Source organism: Achroia grisella, unplaced genomic scaffold (genome assembly GCF_030625045.1).
Source record: "Achroia grisella isolate CSIRO2021 unplaced genomic scaffold, CSIRO_AGI_Agris_v1 utg7217, whole genome shotgun sequence".
Lineage (NCBI taxonomy): Eukaryota > Metazoa > Arthropoda > Insecta > Lepidoptera > Pyralidae > Achroia > Achroia grisella.
In genome coordinates, this window is record NW_026713003.1 from 1 (window position 1) to 22,858 (window position 22,858).

Sequence of the window (22,858 nt, forward strand, 5' to 3'; positions counted from 1 at the left end):
ATCTCACGAAAATTAATAACCTTTTCATCGTCAACCACTTAGGATGAATATACAACAGCTATACAACCGAATGAATCGTATAGGTGTATTTACAACACTGTACATACATTTTTATCATTCAACTTAACCTTTATATTCATATTTAGATATTACGCTATTAACCAACTAGTATTTAATTCATTCTTCAATTCAAATCCTTAAGTTCATTTATTTTTAAACCTACTTTCACTGGGTGAATGCCCCCATTATCGGATTTTTACCTAGGTATTAGTGATTAGCTTTTATTACTAAAAAGTCAATGTATATTGGTTATAACGGTTATAACACTAATTACTATATTTTTATCTACGACTATGTTTCGCGGCATTTATGCTTAATTATTATGAAAATAATTGAACTATTGATATAGTTATCAACAATATTTCTTTTAAATTAATACTAGTCCTATCGTTTATCTCCACATTTTTTAGTCTAATCTTAGTTTCTACGGTTTTTATTTATTCTTATAAATTATATCATACAAAAGACTTTAAGTTAATTAAACTAATAGCCTTTAAAGCTATAAATATAAGTATAAATCTTTTAAACTATAGTAATTTATTACTCCTTTAGGTGCAGTCTAATGTCATTATTGACTATGGCTTTTAAATATTAGTTCATTACTAGTTATGATTAAAAAGAATAAATTCTTATAAATAGTTACAGTCCTGTCGCTAATCTTTTCGGCCATTTAATCTTGACAATGGCTATTCTCAACAAATCATAAAGATATTGGAACTTTATATTTTATCTTCGGAGCCTGAGCAGGTATAATCGGAACATCACTTAAATTTTAGTCCGAGGCTGAACTAGGCATCCCGGAGCATTAATCGGAGACGATCAGATTTATAATATTGTAACAGCCCATGCTTTCGTAATGATTTTCTTTATAGTTCTACAATTATAATTGGTGGTTTCGGAAACTGGCTTGTTCCTTTAATATTAGGTGCGCCCGATATAGAGGATTCGGAATAATTTCACACATCATCAGCCAAGAAAGAGGTAAAAAGGAAGCATTCGGAACTTTAGGAATAATTTACGCAATAATAGCAATTGGACTACTAGGATTCGTAGTTTGAGCTCACCATATATTCACCGTTGGAATAGATGTAGACACTCGCGCATACTTCACATCAGCCACAATAATTATTGCAGTCCCAACAGGAATCAAAATTTTTAGATGATTAGCAACACTACATGGAACACAAATAAATTATAGACCATCAATATTATGAGCCCTTGGCTTTGTATTCTTATTCACCGTAGGTGGCCTCACCGGAGTAATTCTGGCCAATTCTTCAATCGATATTATATTACACGACACTTACTACGTAGTCGCGCATTTCCATTACGTATTATCAATAGGAGCAGTATTCGCCATCATGGCCGGACTAGTTCATTGATTTCCCCTTTTCACAGGCCTATCATTAAACCCTAAAATATGTAAAATTCAACTAGCAACAATATTCACAGGAGTGAACTTAACATTTTTCCCACAACACTTCCTTGGACTAAGAGGAATACCACGACGATACTCAGATTATCCTGATGCATATACAATATGAAATATCATATCATCAATCGGATCAATTATCTCCCTAATTGGAGTTCTATTCCTAGTATTCATCATATGGGAAAGATTCTCATCGTCACGTAAAAGAATTATACCAATAAATATAACATCGTCAATTGAATGACTACAATCAATACCTCCCTCAGAACATAGATATTCCGAACTCCCTATACTTTCTTCAACCTTCTAATATGGCAGATTAGTGCAATGGACTTAAACCCCATATATAAAGATTAAACTTTTTTTAGAAATAGCAATGAAAAATATTATTACTACAAGATAGTGCTTCCCCATTAATAGAACAACTATCATTCTTTCACGATCACACTTTAATTATTTTAATTATAATTACAATTCTAGTAGGATATTTAATATTTATACTATTTTTAATTCATACACTAATCGATTCCTTTACATGGCCAAACTGATTGAATAATTTGAACAATTCTTCCAGCAATTTTACTATTTATTGCCCTCCCATCTCTACGACTAATATATTTCTTGATGAAACCAATAACCATAGTTACATTAAAACAATTGGACATCAATGATACTGATCCTATGAATATTCAGACTTCAGAATGTTGAATTTGATTCATATATAATTCCAAAAATGAGATTAACAACAGACGGATTTCGACTACTAGATGTTGATAATCGTGTAGTTTTACCATAAATTCACAAATTCGAATTTTAGTGACAGCAGCAGACGTAATTCATTCATGAACAGTGCCAGCTTTAGGAGTAAAGGTTGATGGAACCCCTGGTCGACTAAACCAAACTAATTTCCTAATAAATCGCCCTGGATTATTTTACGGTCAATGTTCAGAAATTTGCGGGGCTAATCACAGATTCATACCCATTGTAATTGAAAGCCTTCCTGTGAATCATTTTATCAAATGAGTAACTAGTAGAACTAATTCATAATTTTCATTAGATGACTGAAAGCAAGTACTGGTCTCTTAAACCATCTTATAGTAAATTAGCACTTACTTCTAATGAAAAAAAAAATTAGTTAAAAAATAACATTAGTATGTCAAACTAAAATTATTAAAGTATTTAATATTTTTTAGTGCCTCAAATAGCCCCCATTGGTTGATTAAGTCTATTTATTATCTTTTCAATTACTTTCATCTTGTTTAGTATAATAAATTATTACTCTGTAATTCCTAAAACACCTAAATCAGAAATCTCAAATAAGTATTCAACAACTTCTTTAAACTGAAAATGATAACAAACTTATTCTCTGTATTCGACCCCTCATCAAGCATTTTCAATTTATCACTAAATTGAATAAGAACATTTTTAGGACTTCTCCTAATTCCTTCTGCCTACTGATTGATACCTTCACGATGACACATCTTCTGAAATTCAATTCTTCTTACACTTCATAAAGAATTCAAGACTCTTTTAGGGCCATCAGGACATTCAGGGTCAACCTTTATTTTTGTTTCTCTATTTTCACTAATTTTATTCAACAATTTTATAGGATTATTTCCCTATATTTTTACAAGAACAAGTCATTTAACGCTTACTCTTACATTAGCTCTACCCCTATGATTATGTTTCATACTTTATGGATGAATCAACCACACACAGCACATATTTGCTCACCTAGTCCCTCAAGGAACTCCTGCAGTTCTTATACCATTTATAGTATGTATCGAAACTATTAGTAATATTATTCGACCTGGAACTTTAGCAGTACGATTAACAGCTAATATAATTGCAGGACACTTATTACTTACTCTTCTAGGAAACACCGGACCCTCCCTTTCTTATGCAATTGTATCTTTATTATTAATCGGTCAAATTGCTCTATTAGTATTAGAATCAGCAGTAGCTATTATTCAATCATACGTATTCGCAGTTCTAAGTACGCTATACTCTAGAGAAGTAAACTAATGTCAACACACTCAAATCACCCTTTCATTTAGTAGATTATAGCCCGTGACCTTTAACAGGAGCAATCGGAGCTATAACTTCTGTATCAGGACTAGTAAAATGATTCCATCAATATGATATTTCATTATTTGCCTTAGGAAATATTATTACTATTTTAACCGTTTATCAATGATGACGAGATGTTTCTCGAGAAGGAACTTTTCAAGGATTACACACTCTACCTGTAACACTAGGACTACGATGAGGAATAATTCTATTTATTTTATCAGAAGTTTTATTTTTTGTATCTTTCTTCTGAGCTTTTTTCCATAGTAGATTATCCCCAGCTATTGAATTAGGAGCTATATGACCCCCGCAGGGATTCAACCCTTTAACCCATTCCAAATCCCACTATTAAATACAGCTATTCTATTGTCCTCAGGAGTAACTGTAACATGAGCTCATCACAGTCTAATAGAAGGTAATCACTCTCAAGCAACACAGGGGTTATTTTTTACAGTTCTTCTAGGGGTTTACTTCACTATTCTGCAAGCGTATGAATACATCGAAGCACCATTTACTATCGCAGATTCAGTTTATGGATCTACCTTTTTCATGGCAACAGGATTCCACGGAATTCATGTATTAATTGGGACAACCTTTCTTCTAGTATGCTTAATTCGCCATTTAAACAATCACTTTTCTAAAACTCACCACTTTGGATTTGAAGCAGCTGCATGATACTGACATTTCGTCGATATCGTCTGATTATTCCTTTATATTTCAATTTATTGATGAGGAGGATAATTAATTTTTATCTGTATAGTATATAAGTATATTTGACTTCCAATCATAAGGTCTACTAATTAGTAGTATAGATAATTTTTTCAATTGCTATTATAGCATCAATTTTAATTATTATTACCAGCGTAGTTATAACTCTAGCCTCTATTTTATCAAAAAAAGCATTAACAGATCGTGAAAAATGTTCTCCTTTTGAATGCGGGTTTGATCCTAAATCTTCTTCACGACTGCCCTTTTCCCTTCGGTTCTTTTTAATTACAATTATTTTCTTAATTTTTGATGTAGAAATTGCTCTTATTCTACCCATAATTTTAATTATTTCAATTTCTAATATTACTATGTGGGCTACAACAAGAATTGTATTCATCATTATTTTAATTATCGGACTATACCACGAATGAAACCAAGGGATACTAAATTGATCAAATTAGGGTTGTAGTTAATTATAACATTTGATTTGCATTCAAAAAGTATTGAAATATCAATCTACCTTATAATTAAGAATATGAAGCGATTTATTGCGATTAGTTTCGACCTAATTTTAGGTATATAATACCCTTATTCTAGTAAACTTAAATATTAGTTAAATTACTAGTTATTAATTGAAGCCAAAAAGAGGCTTATCACTGTTAATGATAGAACTGAGAATATCCTCCAATTAAGGAAGTATGACGTTCAAGAAAAAGCTGCTAACTTTTATCTTTTAATGGTTAAACTCCATTTGTACTTCTGTTTATATAGTTTAATAAAAACATTACATTTTCATTGTAAAAATAAAATTTTCTATTTTTATAAATTACTAAATAAAATGCACTACATCCAAGAATTATTTAATTACCCTAACATCTTCAGTGTTATGCTCTATTTTAAGCTACTTGAATAAAAAATCAAAAAAAATGAAAACAAGAAAATAATTCATAAAACAAATAATAAAAGATAAATCTTTAAGTTATTATTGTGTATAATAGATACATATTGAGAATATTTAACCAACTCATTGTATAAATTTTGACCCCCTAAAAATTCTGACCACCCCTGATCAAAAGACTTACACACTCTTATCCCTAACACCAAAGGATAATTAATAATCCCGTAAGTTGAAATATAAGGCATAAATCATATAGAACCAGAAAAATAACTAGTTAAATAATTATGCAAAGACTTATTAAAATAAAATAAAGAAACATTAGAAATTAAATATCCCAGTACTCCTCCTACTACACAAACAAATAAAGTCAATAATTTTAAATGGCTAGGCAAACAAACCATATAGGGAGTTGGAAAAATTAACCATCTTAATATACTACCTCCCACAATTCTCATAATTAATAGACCACTTATTCCTCGCAACATAACTCAACCCTCATCTCTTAGTATATTTAAAGAACCACAGTTTAATTCCCCCGTTATAGAATAATAAACCAGTCGAAAAGAATAACAGACAGTCAGCCCAGTAGAAAAAAAATAAAGAAAAAAAGAAAAAACATTAATATAACTTAAAGAAACAACTTCTAAAATCAAATCCTTAGAATAAAACCCAGCTAAAAAAGGTATCCCACACAACGCTAAATTAGCCACATTAAAACACCCAGAAGTCAAGGGCATATATACACCTAACCCCCCTATCAACCGAATGTCTTGAGAATTATTTATGTTATGAATAATGGCTCCAGCACACATAAATAACAATGCTTTAAATAAAGCGTGAGTTAATAAATGGAAAAAAGCAAGTTTATAAAATCCTATAGATAAAATTCTTATTATAAGACCCAACTGTCTTAACGTAGAAAGAGCAATAATTTTCTTTAAATCAAATTCAAAATTAGCTCCTAACCCTGCCATAAATATAGTTAGTCCAGAAAGCAACAACAATAAATCACCCAACCATCTACCTCTTAATAAAATATTAAATCGGATTAATAGATAAACCCCAGCAGTTACTAGAGTTGAAGAATGAACTAAAGCCGATACGGGGGTAGGAGCTGCTATAGCAGCAGGTAATCAAGAAGAAAACGGAATCTGAGCTCTTTTAGTTATAGCAGCCAATATAACTAATGCTCCAATAATTTCTATTTCAACGCTATCCTTCATACTTCCCAAATAAAAAATATAATTTCAACTTCCATAATTTAACATTCAAGCAATAGCCAATAAAAAGGCCACATCCCCAATCCGGTTAGACAAAGCAGTAAGTATCCCAGCATTATAAGACTTAACATTTTGAAAATAAATAACCAAACAGTAAGATACCAACCCTAACCCATCTCACCCTAACAAAATTCTAATTAAATTAGGGCTAATAATTAACAACATCATAGACAACACAAATATTAAAACTAATATAATAAAACGGTTAATATTTATATCTCCTCTCATGTACTCCTTTCTATAATAAATTACTAAAGAAGCAATTAACAAAACAAAAGACATAAATAGTAATCTCATTCAATCGAACAAAAAAGTTATTACAATTCTAGTTGAATTTAAACTAACAACTTCTCACTCTAAAAATAAGGAATAATCATTTAACAAAAATACTAAACTAGAACTAAAAAAACTAATTCTAATAGTAATTAAAATTAAAAATCTAATTCTACAAATTGACAAATATTTCACGATCTAAAATGACAAGCATCATTTCATTGACACCACAAATCAATATTTTAATTAAACTATTTAAATTAAAGTCATAAAAAACAAGATTCCCCCTTCATAATTAATAAATTTAAAGGAAATCAATGAAGAAATAATAAAAAAAATTCACGAACCTTACCCCCTCTAAATGAATAAACCCCTGAAAAAATCTTTCCGTGTTGACTATAAGCGTATAAATATAAAGTATAAGCAGCGCTAAAAAAAGACAATAAAGACAAAGAAATTATTGTAACCCAAGATCAACTTACAATTCTATTTAATAAAGAAATTTCTCCCAATAAATTTAGAGAAGGAGGGGCAGCCATATTACAAGCTCTTAATAAAAATCACCACAAAGTCATTGAAGGCATAAAATTTAATAACCCCTTATTAATTAATAAACTTCGACTTCCCAATCGCTCATATGTAATATTGGCTAAACAAAATAGCCCAGATGAACACAACCCATGAGCAATTATTAAAGTATAGGAACCACATAATCCCCAGTAAGTTATAGTTATTAGACCACCTAATACAATACCCATGTGAGCCACAGATGAATAAGCAATTAAAGCCTTTAAATCAGTTTGACGTAAACAAACTAAACTAATTAAAACTCCCCCACTAATCTAATTCTAACTCATACATAATTATACTTGATACCTCTCAACTGTAAAAAAGAGAAAACCCGCAACAATCCGTACCCCCCTAGCTTCAATATAATGCCGGCTAAAATTATTGACCCTGAAACTGGAGCTTCAACATGAGCCTTAGGAAGCCATAAATGAACTAAAAATATAGGCATTTTAACTAAAAAGGCCAAAATTAAAGATAAATATAACAAATCATAATTAAATATATAATTACTCAATAAATAAAAATTTATTGTATTTAAATTATTATATAAATAAAAAATTCCTACTAACATAGGTAAAGAAACCAACAACGTATAAAACAATAAATAAACCCCAGCTTGAAGACGTTCTGGTTGATACCCCCAGCCTAAAATCAAAAATAAAGTAGGAATTAAGCTTCTTTCAAAACATAAATAAAACATAAACAAATTCATTCTTCTAAAAGTTAGTACTAAAAAAATTAACAAAATTAAAATATTAAATAAAAACAAATTTTTATAATTATTATATTTATAAACAGATTCACTAGCACTAAGTATAAGTGTACAAATTCAAAATCTTAATAAAATAAGACCGTAAGAAATAACATCAAATCCTAAAAAATATGAAATATTTACAAAATAATTAGTACAATAATTTAAAGCAATAAAAACAAAAGTTACAATAAATAATAAATTCTGAACCATTCAAAATAAACCGCTCATAAAACAAATAGGACTAATAAAAAGTATTATAAAAATCAATTTTAACATTGTAATACATTAAATGACTGAAAATAATCATTCCCATGTGTACGAATTATAGAAACTAAAATAGAAAGACCCAAAGCACCTTCACATACTCTAAAAGTTAAAAATATTATACTAAAAAATCTTCTATAGTCTATTAAATTTAAATAAATAAACAAAAGAAAAAATAAACTTAATACAATATATTCCAAACTTAAAAGCATTGATAATAAATGTTTGCGATTAGAAACAAAAACAAAAATTCCTATTAAAAATAAAAAACAAGGTAATCCTCAATATAAACTCATTAACATTAGTTTTAATAGTTTAATAAAAACATTGGTCTTGTAAACCAAAAATAAGATTATATCTTTTAAAACTTCAAGAGAAAAGAAATAACTTTATCATTAATCCCCAAAATTAATATTTTAAATAAACTACCTCCTGAAATTATACAACTCTTCTTATACTCTTCAACACTAGTCTCAAGATTAATTTTTATTCAAATAAATCACCCTTTAGCTATAGGATTAATATTATTAATCCAAACATTGCAAATTTGTTTAATCACCGGATTAATAGCTAAAAGATTCTGATTTTCATACACCTTATTTTTAATTTTTTTAGGAGGTATACTAGTACTATTTATTTATGTAACTTCATTAGCATCAAATGAAATATTCTCCCTATCTATAAAATTAACAACCATCTGTATAATAATTATTTTAACCCTTACAATAATTGCTATATTTACAGATAAGTTATCAACATCCCCATTTACTGAAAATTTAGAAATACAACCTTTACTTAACTTTAATCTAACTGTCTCTGAAAACTCTTTAAATCTTCACAAACTATATAATTATCCAACAAATTTTATTACTATTCTATTAATAAACTACCTATTAGTCACATTAATTGCGGTTGTAAAAATTACTAAATTATTTTATGGACCTCTTCGACAAATAAACTAATGAACAAACCTTTACGAACCCAACACCCACTCTTTAAAATTGCAAATAATGCATTAGTAGATCTTCCAGCTCCAATTAACATTTCAGCCTGATGAAACTTCGGATCTTTATTAGGCCTGTGTTTAATTATTCAAATTCTAACAGGATTATTTTTAGCTATACACTATACAGCAGACATCAACTTAGCATTCAATAGAGTAAATCACATCTGTCGTGATGTAAACTACGGGTGATTACTTCGAACTCTTCATGCTAATGGTGCATCATTTTTCTTTATTTGCATCTATTTACACGTTGGACGTGGGATTTACTACGGGTCTTACTTATTTACCCTACCTGATTAGTAGGAGTACTAATCCTATTCTTAGTAATAGCAACAGCATTTATAGGGTATGTCCTACCCTGAGGTCAAATATCCTTCTGAGGAGCCACAGTTATTACTAATTTATTATCAGCTATCCCTTATCTAGGAATTGATCTAGTTCAATGAGTATGAGGAGGATTTGCAGTAGATAACGCCACACTTACTCGATTCTTCACATTCCACTTCATTTTACCATTTATTGTATTAGCAATAACTTTAATCCACCTACTTTTTCTTCACCAAACCGGGTCTAATAACCCAATTGGCCTAAATTCTAATATTGACAAAATTCCCTTTCATCCCTACTTCTCTTACAAGGACATTGTAGGATTTGTTATTATAATCGCAGCACTAATCCTGCTAACGCTAATTAATCCATACTTACTAGGAGACCCAGATAATTTTATCCCCGCCAACCCTCTGGTTACCCCAGTACACATTCAACCAGAGTGATACTTCTTATTCGCTTATGCAATTCTGCGATCTATTCCTAATAAACTTGGAGGGTAATTGCCCTAGTACTGTCAATTGCTATTCTAGCAATTCTCCCTTTCTACCACTTAAGAAAATTCCGGGGTATTCAATTCTATCCCATCAATAAAATTTTATTTTGAACTATAGTTGTAACTGTAATTTTATTAACATGAATTGGAGCACGACCTGTAGAAGAACCTTATGTATTAGTAGGTCAAATCTTAACTGTAATCTACTTCTTATATTATATTATCAACCCCTTAGTAAATAAATGATGAGACAACTTAATTAATTAGTTAATGAGCTTGAACAAGCGTATGTTTTGAAAACATAAGATAGAAATCAACCTTTCTATTGACTTTACTAAATTTTATTAACCACATATAATAAATCAATAATAGTTTTAACCCAATAATAAATAATAAAAAATTTAATGAAAAAGGTAAAAAACTCTTTCAAGCTAAATATATTAATTTATCATAACGAAATCGGGTAAAGTCCCTCGAGCTCAAATAAAAACAAATGAAATAAATGTTAACTTAATATAAAATATGATATTAAACACATCACACCCCAAAAAAATTACACAAAACAGTATACTTATAAATAAAATTCTAGCATATTCAGCTATAAAAATTAAAGCAAATCCCCCTCTTCTATATTCAATATTAAACCCAGAAACTAATTCTGATTCACCTTCTGCAAAATCAAAAGGAGTACGATTAGTTTCAGCTAAACAAATACAAAATCAAACCAATCTAATAGGAAATAAAATTACCAAAAATCAAATAGTTTTTTGATAATAAAAAAAATCTAAAATATTATAACTTCCAATTAAAAACACAAAGGATAATAAAACCAAAGCTATTCTAACTTCATAAGAAATAGTCTGAGCCACAGCTCGCAACCCCCCTAACAATGCATAATTAGAATTAGAAGATCAACCAGCAATTATAACAGTATAAACCCCTAATCTAGTACAACATAAAAAAAATAATAATCCCAAATTAAACGAAAATAACTTAACAAATAAAGGAATACACAATCAAGCAACTAAAGACAAAAAAAAAGAAAAAATAGGCGAGAAATAATAAGAAATATAATTAGAGACTAAAGGGTAAGTTTGCTCCTTCGTAAATAACTTAACTGCATCACAAAAAGGCTGAGGAATTCCTATAAGTCCAACCTTATTAGGCCCCTTTCGAATCTGAATGTATCCTAACACTTTCCGCTCTAAAAGAGTCAAAAAAGCCACTCTAACTAAAACACAGATTACCAAAATTAAACTTCCAATAATTGATAAAATAAATTCTATAAAAACAAGTACTATTTGTAATATAAATTACATAAATAAATTCTAAATTTATTGCACTAATCTGCCAAAATAGTATAAATTAATCATATTCGTCATATAAAATATTATTATTCTAATACCTGGTCCTTTCGTACTAAGATATTATAATGAATTAAAGATAGAAACCAACCTGGCTTACGCCGGTCTGAACTCAGATCATGTAAGAATTTAAAAGTCGAACAGACTTAATATTTAAGCGGCTACACCTAAAAATATATCTTAATCCAACATCGAGGTCGCAAACTTTTTTATCGATATGAACTCTCCAAAAAAATTACGCTGTTATCCCTAAAGTAACTTAATCTTATAATCACTATTAATGGATCAATAACTCATAAATTAATGATTTTTAACAACTAAAAGTTCATTAAATTTTAATATCACCCCAACAAAATACTCTAAATTATAAAAATAAAATTAATCTAAAAAATTTAAACAACTTAAAATATAAAGATTTATAGGGTCTTCTCGTCTTTTAATTAAATTTTAGCTTTTTGACTAAAATATAAAATTCTATTATAAATTTATATGAAACAGCTTATACCTCGTCCAACCGTTCATACAAGCCTTCAATTAAAAGACTAATGATTATGCTACCTTTGCACAGTTAATATACTGCGGCCATTTAAAACAATCAGTGGGCAGGCTAGACTTTAAACTAAATTCAAAAAGACATGTTTTTGTTAAACAGGCGGGTAAAATTTTTGCCGAGTTCTTTATACAAACTTATCATTTAAAATTATATAAACAAAAAATATACTAATTCTATCATTATTTCTTTTTATATTTTATTAATAAAAAAATTTTTATAAATAAATTAAAATATAATAAATAATATAATTTATAAAATAATTTATAACAAACTTTATAATGATTGCTAATTCTAAGCATACATTTTATATTAACATTATTAATTTTTAATAATTTATCTTAAAGCTTATCCCTTAAGATATTCAAATAAAAAAATTTTTCAATTAAATAAATAACCAAAAAATCAAAAACCTGTAAATTAAATTTATTTCTAAAAAAACTAGATACCTTTATAAACGAATAACATTTCATTTCTAATAATTTATTTAAAATAATTTTGACACATTAACTTTAATAAACTATTAACTCTTATAAAATCGAGATTAATATATACATATTAATTATTTGATAAACCCTGATACACAAGGTACAATAAATTAAATTTTCTTTTAATACAAAAATTTTTCAAAATATTTCAACTATCTTTCACAATACTAATCAACTATTATTAATATTATTTTTTCATTAAAAATTACTAAAACATTTAATTATATAATTATTTTTAATACCTTAAATTTAAAAACAAAATAAATTAATAAGCAAATTTTGATCAATTTATATTGATTTGCACAAAAATCTTTTCAATGTAAATGAAATGCTTTACTGAATAAGCTTTAAATTGTCATTCTAGATACACCTTCCGGTACATCTACTATGTTACGACTTATCTTATATTATAATAGCAAGAGCGACGGGCGATGTGTGCATATTCTAGAGCTAAAATCAAATTAACAATCTTTAAAATTTTACTATCAAATCCACCTTCACTAAACATTTCAAAATTAGATCCGTTTAAATAAATTTATTGTAACCCATCTCTACTTAAATATAAGCTACACCTTGATCTGATATAAATTCTTATAAAAATTATAGAAAATTATTATTCTAATAAAATATTCTGATAACGACGGTATATAAACTGAAAAACAAATTTAAGTGAGGTACATCGTGGATTATCAATTACAAACAGGTTCCTCTGAATAGACTAAAATACCGCCAAATTTTTTAAGTTTCAAGAACATAACTATTACTACTCAGATATTTTTTACCTACATTCTAAATAATAGGGTATCTAATCCTAGTTTATTACTAAAATTTACTAACTTCAAAACCTTATAAAAAAATTTTTTAAATTTAAAATTTCACCTAATAAATTTAATATTATTTTCATATAATAAATTTTAACTCACACCAAACAAATTTTATTCGCATTATTTGTGTAACCGCTACTGCTGGCACAAATTTTGCCAATACTAAAATAAATTACTATTTCCATAATTTCTTTGATTAATAATACTATTTACTGAGAATATAATTAAATTTTATTTACTATTTAAATAAATAAAAATACACAAAAACTTACATATAAAATAAATCAATAATAAAATACAAAGCCAAAATAAAACTTTAATATTAGTTAAATTAATAATCAATATATAACAACAATAAATATAAATATTAAAGTAAATAACGTTAGTAAGTTAATAAAAAAAAAATTAAATTAAAAACCTTAAATAAAACCGATTAGTAGTTTCTCTTAATCAGCAATTACCCCCTAAGTAATATACCGTTTTTCATTAAAAAAATTAGATGAAACTTAATCTATTATAAAAAATCAACTAAATTAAATCTTACTGTTAATTTTTAAAATTAATTTAAATCTATCCATATTTATAAAATTAAATATTAATAATAAAAAAAAAATAATATACAAATTGAAATAATAATTAAATTAAATAATAAAAAAAAATTATATTAATAACTAGTAATTTAACTAATATTTAATATATATCTAATTTTTTTTTTTTTTTTTTTTTTTTTAATAAATTTTATAAATATTAAATTTATTTATAAATATTTTATCATGTATTTATTTTAAATGTAAATTTATTTATTATACTTATATAAATATTAAAAATAAATAAACGATATACCAAGTTAAGATTAATATATATATATATGTATATAAATATTTAATTAATTAATAGATATCTATATTCATATAAAAAAAAACCTTAAGATTCATAGATGAATAACAGTATTATCAATTTATTAGTATATAATATAATCTAACATTATAAACATTGTTATAAATTAATATTAAAAATAAATTTATTATAATCATTTATCTATTTATATGAAGTTGATCTTTTAATTCTCGGAAATGTCTATATTGGAATTTTAAGTTATCTAGATTAACAAAAATTAATTTTTAAAGCAATACTTTTTTTATTTATTTAAATACTTAAAAAATAATTTTTAATTAAGGTATGTATACAACTTAAATGTAAGTATAAAAAAAAAAAAAAAAAAAAAAAATTAGATGAAAACAGCCTATTTCATTTGAAATAAGTTAATTTCATTCAATGAATTGCCTGATAAAAGGGTTACCTTGATAGGGTAAATAATGCAATCAGTATTGCATTCATTATATTTAATAGAATTAAACTATTTCTAAAAGTATCAAAAACTTTTGTGCATCATACACCAAAATATACCTTATTTATTAAAATAGCGATAACTATAAAAAATATACCTATTAAATTAAAAATTAACATTAGGTTAAATAAAAAGATAAGCTAATTAAGCTACTGGGTTCATACCCCATTTATAAAGGTTCTATTCCTTTTCTTTTTAATTTTTAATAATTCAGCAAAAATTATATTCTTTTTTATCTTAATAACAGGAACCCTAATTACCGTCTCATCTAATTCTTGATTAGGTGCCTGAATAGGGCTAGAAATTAATTTGTTATCATTTATCCCCCTAATAAATAGTAATAACTTAACATCTACAGAAGCCTCATTAAAATATTTTTTAACTCAAGCCATAGCATCAGCAGTACTACTGTTTGCTATTATATTAATACACTTGAATAATTACCCAATTACCCAAGACAATTCTTCTTACAGTAATTTAATTATTATTTCTTCACTACTATTAAAAAGAGGAGCAGCACCGTTTCATTTTTGATTTCCTAATGTTATAGAGGGACTCTCTTGAATAAACGCTCTTACTTTAATAACATGACAAAAAATTGCCCCTCTAATATTAATCTCTTACACAACACAAACCACCTTTATTTTTGTAGCAATTATTGCCTCAACTATCACAGGGTCGTTAGGAGGGCTCAATCAAACATCTCTGCGAAAATTAATAGCCTTTTCATCAATCAACCACTTAGGATGAATACTAGCAGCTATACAAGCGAATGAATCAATATGGTGTATTTACTTTTCTTTTTATACATTTTTATCATTCAGCTTAACCTTTATATTCAACAATTTTAAGATATTCCATATTAACCAACTATTTAATTCATTCTTCAATTCTAAAATCCTTAAGTTCATTTTATTTTTAAACCTACTTTCACTGGGTGGACTGCCCCCATTTATCGGATTTTTACCTAAATGGCTAGTGATTCAACTTTTAGTACTAAAAAGTCAATATATGTTAATAACGGTTATAACAGTTATAACACTAATTACCTTATTTTTTTATCTACGACTATGTTTCGCGGCATTTATGCTTAATTATTATGAAAATAATTGAACTATTGATATAGTTATCAACAATATTTCTTTTAAATTAATACTAGTCCTATCGTTTATCTCCACATTTAGTCTAATCTTAGTTTCTACGGTTTATTTATTCTTATATCATACAAGGCTTTAAGTTAAATAAACTAATAGCCTTCAAAGCTATAAATATAAGTAGTAGCCTTTTAAGCCTTAGTAATTTTATTACTCCTTTAGAATTGCAGTCTAATATCATTATTGACTATAAAGCCAAACTTAAATATTAGTTAAATTACTAGTTATGATTAAAAAGAATAAATTCTTATAAATAGATTTACAATCTATCGCCTATCATTCAGCCATTTAATCGCGACAATGACTTTTTTCAACAAATCATAAAGATATTGGAACATTATATTTTATCTTTGGAGCCTGAGCTGGTATAGTAGGAACTTCTTTAAGAATTTTAGTCCGAGCTGAATTAGGGCATCCAGGAGCTTTAATTGGAGATGACCAAATTTATAACGTAATTGTTACTGCCCATGCTTTTGTAATAATTTTCTTTATAGTTATACCAATTATAATTGGTGGATTTGGTAATTGACTTGTTCCCCTGATATTAGGAGCCCCTGATATAGCTTTCCCACGAATAAATAACATAAGTTTCTGGCTACTTCCCCCTTCCCTTACACTACTATTAGTGAGAAGTATAGTAGAAAACGGAGCTGGTACAGGTTGAACAGTTTACCCACCCCTATCATCTGTTATTGCACACGGAGGGGCTTCAGTTGATTTAGCTATTTTCTCACTTCACTTAGCTGGTATCTCATCGATTTTAGGAGCGGTAAATTTCATTACAACAGTTATTAATATACGATCTACAGGAATTTCGTTTGACCGAATACCTCTTTTCGTTTGAGCAGTTGTATTAACAGCCCTATTACTTTTACTGTCATTGCCAGTTTTAGCGGGAGCTATTACTATATTATTAACAGATCGAAACTTAAATACCTCCTTTTTTGACCCTGCTGGGGGAGGAGATCCTATTCTTTATCAACATCTATTCTGATTTTTTGGACATCCAGAAGTTTATATTTTAATTTTACCCGGATTTGGGATAATCTCCCATATTATTAGTCAAGAATGTGGTAAAAAGGAAACATTTGGGTCCCTAGGAATAATTTATGCTATATTAGCCATTGGTCTATTAGGATTCATTGTATGAGCTCACCATATATTTACAGTAGGGATAGACGTTGACACCCGAGCATATTTCACTTCAGCCACAATAATTATTGCCGTTCCTACAGGGATTAAAATTTTCAGTTGACTAGCCACATTACACGGTACCCAACTAAACTATTCCCCAGCTATACTATGAGCCCTAGGATTTGTATTCTTATTTACAGTAGGAGGATTAACGGGAGTTGTTCTTGCTAACTCATCAATTGATATTATTCTCCATGACACATATTATGTTGTGGCCCATTTCCACTATGTACTTTCTATAGGAGCAGTATTTGCTATTATAGCAGGGTTTGTTCACTGGTACCCACTTTTTACAGGGTTAGTATTAAATCCTAAATGATTGAAAAGTCAATTTATTATTATATTTATTGGGGTAAACCTAACATTTCTTCCCACAACACTTTTTAGGGTTAGCGGGTATGCCGCGACGTTATTCAGACTACCCTGATGCCTATACAACATGAAATGTAGTGTCTACTATTGGTTCATCTATTTCTTTACTAGGAATTCTATTCTTCTTATTCATCATTTGAGAAAGCTTAGTAACACAACGACAAGTAGTTTACCCTATACAGCTTAGCTCTTCAATTGAATGACTTCAAAACACCCCTCCAGCTGAACACAGTTACTCAGAACTGCCTCTTTTAACTAACTATCTAATATGGCAGATTAGTGCAATGGATTTAAGCTCCATATATAAAGATTTTTCTTTTATTAGAAACAATGCCAACATGAGCTAATTTAGGTCTTCAAGATAGAGCCTCCCCCCTAATAGAACAACTTACATTTTTCCATGATCACGCTTTAATAATTTTAGTAATAATTACAACATTAGTAGGATATTTAATATTTATACTATTCTTTAATTCATACACTAATCGAAACCTTTTACATGGCCAAACTATTGAAATAATTTGAACAATTCTTCCAGCAATTGTCCTACTATTTATTGCCCTACCCTCCCTTCGACTACTATATTTACTAGATGAAATTAATGAACCATCAGTTACATTAAAAGCTATTGGACATCAATGATACTGAAGCTATGAATATTCAGACTTTATGAATGTAGAATTTGATTCGTATATAATTCCAACTAATGAATTAACAACAGACGGATTCCGACTTCTAGATGTTGATAATCGTGTAGTTTTACCTATAAATTCACAAATTCGAATTTTAGTGACAGCAGCAGACGTAATTCATTCATGAACAGTGCCAGCTTTAGGAGTAAAGGTTGATGGAACCCCTGGTCGACTAAACCAAACTAATTTCCTAATAAATCGCCCTGGATTATTTTACGGTCAATGTTCAGAAATTTGCGGGGCTAATCACAGATTCATACCCATTGTAATTGAAAGCCTTCCTGTGAATCATTTTATCAAATGAGTAACTAGTAGAACTAATTCATAATTTTCATTAGATGACTGAAAGCAAGTAATGGTCTCTTAAACCACTTTATAGTAGAATAGCACCTACTTCTAATGAAAAAATTAGTTAAAGTTATAACATTAGTATGTCAAACTAAAATTATTAAAAATTAATATTTTTTGATTCCTCAAATAGCCCCATTGGTTGATTAAGTCTATTTATTATCTTTTCAATTACTTTCATCTTGTTTAGTATAATAAATTATTACTCTGTAATTCCTAAAACACCTAAATCAGAAATCTCAAATAAGTATTCAACAACTTCTTTAAACTGAAAATGATAACAAACTTATTCTCTGTATTCGACCCCTCATCAAGCATTTTCAATTTATCACTAAATTGAATAAGAACATTTTTAGGACTTCTCCTAATTCCTTCTGCCTACTGATTGATACCTTCACGATGACACATCTTCTGAAATTCAATTCTTCTTACACTTCATAAAGAATTCAAGACTCTTTTAGGGCCATCAGGACATTCAGGGTCAACCTTTATTTTTGTTTCTCTATTTTCACTAATTTTATTCAACAATTTTATAGGATTATTTCCCTATATTTTTACAAGAACAAGTCATTTAACGCTTACTCTTACATTAGCTCTACCCCTATGATTATGTTTCATACTTTATGGATGAATCAACCACACTCAGCATATATTTGCACACCTAGTTCCTCAAGGAACCCCAGCCGTTCTTATACCATTTATAGTATGTATTGAAACTATTAGAAATATAATTCGTCCAGGTACTCTAGCCGTTCGATTAGCTGCTAATATAATTGCAGGACACTTATTACTAACTCTTCTAGGAAACACTGGACCCTTCAATATTCTTATGCAATTGTATCTTTATTATTAATTGGACAGATTGCTTTATTAGTTCTTGAGTCTGCTGTCGCAATTATTCAATCATATGTATTTGCTGTACTAAGAACTTTATATTCTAGAGAAGTAGTTTAAAATGTCAACACACTCAAATCATCCATTCCACTTAGTCGATTATAGTCCCTGACCCCTAACAGGAGCCATTGGAGCTATAACTACAGTGTCAGGACTAGTTAAATGATTTCACCATTATGATATTTCTCTTTTCCTTCTAGGTAACATTATTACTATTTTAACAATATACCAATGATGACGAGACATCTCCCGGGAAGGAACCTTTCAAGGCCTTCATACTTATCCTGTCACTATTGGATTACGATGAGGAATAATTTTATTTATTGTTTCTGAAGTATTCTTTTTTGTTTCATTCTTTTGAGCATTTTTCCACAGTAGCCTATCTCCTACAGTAGAATTAGGAATAACTTGACCTCCCGTAGGAATTATCCCATTTAACCCATTCCAAATCCCTCTTCTAAATACAGCTATTCTACTAGCTTCAGGTGTTACAGTTACATGAGCTCACCATAGTTTAATAGAAGGGAATCATTCCCAAGCTACTCAAGGATTATTTTTTACAGTTCTTCTAGGTATTTATTTTACCATTCTTCAAGCCTATGAATATATTGAAGCCCCTTTTACTATTGCTGACGCAGTCTACGGCTCAACATTTTTTATGGCTACAGGATTCCATGGAATTCATGTTCTAATTGGAACAACATTCCTTATAGTATGCCTAATCCGTCACATCAGTCATCATTTTTCTAAAACCCATCACTTCGGATTCGAAGCCGCTGCTTGATATTGACATTTTGTTGATATTGTATGGCTATTCCTCTATGTCTCTATCTATTGATGAGGAGGTTAAACCTTATTTATATAGTATAAAAGTATATATGACTTCCAATCATAAGGTCTAGATTATTTTAGTATAAATAATTCTTTCAATATTACTCATAATATCAATCATTTTAATCATCTCATCAGTAGTAATAATTCTAGCATCTGTACTCTCTAAAAAAACTATTGTTGACCGAGAAAAGGCTTCTCCATTTGAATGCGGATTTGATCCTAAAAGCTCTTCTCGCCTGCCCTTTTCACTCCGATTTTTTCTTATTGCCATTATTTTCTTAATCTTTGATGTAGAAATTGCCCTAATTTTACCTGTTATTCCAATTATTTATACTTCAAACATAATAGTTTGATCTTACAGAGTAGTGTTATTTATTATTATTTTATTATTTGGACTATACCATGAATGAAACCAAGGCGCCCTTGAATGGTCTTCCTAACTTAAAATTAGGGTTGTAGTTAATTATAACATTTGATTTGCATTCAAAAAGTACTATGCTTTAGTCTTCCTTGAATATGAAGCGATTTATTGCAATTAGTTTCGACCTAATCTTAGATAACTTTTATCCTTATTCTTTAATTGAAGCCAAAACAGAGGCCTATCATTGTTAATGATATCATTGAAATTATTTTCCAATTAAGGAAATATGATGAACAAGATAAAGCTGCTAACTTTTTTCTTTAATGGTTAAATTCCATTAATATTTCTGCAAAGCCATTTATATAGTTTATCAAAAACATTACATTTTCATTGTAAAAATAAAGACTAATTCTTTTATAAATTACTAAAAATTATTATTAAATTATTTAAGGGTTAATTAACCTCAATAACAGCTTCAATGTTATACTCTAAACATAAGATACTTAAATTAACTTAAGTTACACTCAATACTATAAACATAACCATTCATAAAGTAAAAGTTAATAAATAAAATTTTAAATTATTACCCTGCATAATCTGGTAATAATTTGAATACTTTCTTAATAAATAATAAATTATTTGTCCACCTACATATTCAGATCACCCCTGATCTATCCCCCTAAATCTTGCTATTCCTAACTTTAAAGGATACACAATAATCCCGTAAGTCGAAATATACGGTATAAACCATATTGATCCAGAAAATGTAGAAACATTATATAATAATAAAGACTTATTATTAAAATAAATTGAAACATTAGAAATTATATACCCTCTAACTGCCCCCACAATACAAACAAATAAAGTTAACAGCTTTAAAAATAACGGTAAAACAATAACACTAGGAACAGGAAAGATTAATCAATTTAATATTCTTCCCCCTACAATTCTTATAACCATTAATCCTATTATTCCACGTAACATAGTTCATCCCTCGTCTCTTAAATAATGCATAGAGCTACAATTTAAATGTCCAGTTAAACTGTAAAAAACCAACCGAAATGAATAACACACTGTAAGCCCCGTAGAAAAAAAAAACAAAAAAAAAATTAAGTAATTAGTATAAGATATTAAAACCAACTCTAAAATTATATCCTTGGAATAAAATCCCGCTAAAAATGGTATTCCACAAAGAGCTAAATTAGCCACATTAAGACATCTCACAGTCAAAGGCATATGTGTTGCTAAATTCCCCATACTTCGAATATCCTGGGAATTATTTATATTGTGAATAATAGCCCCAGCACACATAAATAAAAGGGCCTTAAATAATGCATGAGTCAACAAATGAAAAAAAGCCAATTTAGGAAACCCCATAGATAAGATTCTAATCATTAGCCCCAATTGTCTTAAAGTAGAAAGAGCAATAATCTTTTTTAGATCAAATTCAAAATTAGCCCCCAGCCCAGATATAAATATTGTAAGTCCACCAATTAGTAAAAGCACAGTTGCTATTCACGTCCCATCAATTAATATATTAAATCGAATTAATAAATAAACCCCCGCAGTTACTAAAGTTGAAGAATGAACTAGAGCTGAAACAGGTGTGGGGGCAGCTATTGCAGCCGGTAGTCAAGAAGAAAACGGAATCTGGGCACTTTTTGTCATTGCGGCCAAAATGACTAATCCCCCAATAATTATTATTTCATAATCTATCTTTATTAATTCAAGATAAAAAATATAATTCCATCTTCCGTAATTTAATATCCAAGCAATAGCTAACAGCAAAGCCACATCCCCAATTCGGTTAGACAACGCAGTTAATATCCCTGCATTAAAAGACTTTACATTTTGAAAATAAATAACTAAACAATACGAAACTAGCCCCAGCCCATCTCATCCCAATAAAATTCTAATTAAATTTGGTCTAATAATTAAAAGCATTATTGACAACACAAACATTAATACAAGCATAATAAATCGATTAATATTAAAATCTCTACTTATATACTCCCGTCTATAATAAATTACTAACGAAGAAATTAACAAAACAAAAGATATAAATAATAAACTCATTCAATCTCACAAAAAAGTTATTACAATTCTTGACGAGTTTAAATTAACCACCTCTCATTCAATAAAAGTTACTCTATCAAACAAAAGACAGTTTAAACTCAAATAAAAACACAACATTCTAATTATAAACAAAATAATAAAACTAATAAAGCAAATTGAAATATATTTCACGATTTAAAATGAATAAAATTCATATCACTGACACCACAAATCAATATTTT

At 28.4% G+C, this 22,858-nt stretch overlaps 2 protein-coding genes and 5 pseudogenes across 2 annotated transcripts; 5 read left to right on the plus strand and 2 right to left on the minus strand.

The window, feature by feature from the left end:
* Positions 1–932: 932 nt before the first annotated feature.
* On the plus strand, positions 933–1,802 carry LOC131850310 (cytochrome c oxidase subunit 1-like; annotated as a pseudogene).
* Positions 1,803–3,174: 1,372 nt separating this feature from the next.
* On the plus strand, positions 3,175–4,291 carry LOC131850303 (cytochrome c oxidase subunit 3-like; annotated as a pseudogene).
* Positions 4,292–5,215: 924 nt separating this feature from the next.
* LOC131850304 (NADH-ubiquinone oxidoreductase chain 5-like) lies at positions 5,216–8,003 on the minus strand (annotated as a pseudogene).
* A 331-nt stretch (positions 8,004–8,334) lies between these two features.
* On the plus strand, positions 8,335–9,271 carry LOC131850305 (NADH-ubiquinone oxidoreductase chain 6-like). The gene is given in 2 exon segments (XM_059200508.1): positions 8,335–8,360; positions 8,686–9,271. Coding segments are annotated over 2 exon segments (612 nt in total).
* Positions 9,272–16,161: 6,890 nt separating this feature from the next.
* On the plus strand, positions 16,162–17,779 carry LOC131850306 (cytochrome c oxidase subunit 1-like; annotated as a pseudogene).
* A 1,648-nt stretch (positions 17,780–19,427) lies between these two features.
* On the plus strand, positions 19,428–20,204 carry LOC131850308 (cytochrome c oxidase subunit 3-like). The gene is given in 1 exon segment (XM_059200509.1): positions 19,428–20,204. A coding segment is annotated over 1 exon segment (777 nt).
* Positions 20,205–21,107: 903 nt separating this feature from the next.
* On the minus strand, positions 21,108–22,802 carry LOC131850307 (NADH-ubiquinone oxidoreductase chain 5-like; annotated as a pseudogene).
* Positions 22,803–22,858: the final 56 nt, after the last annotated feature.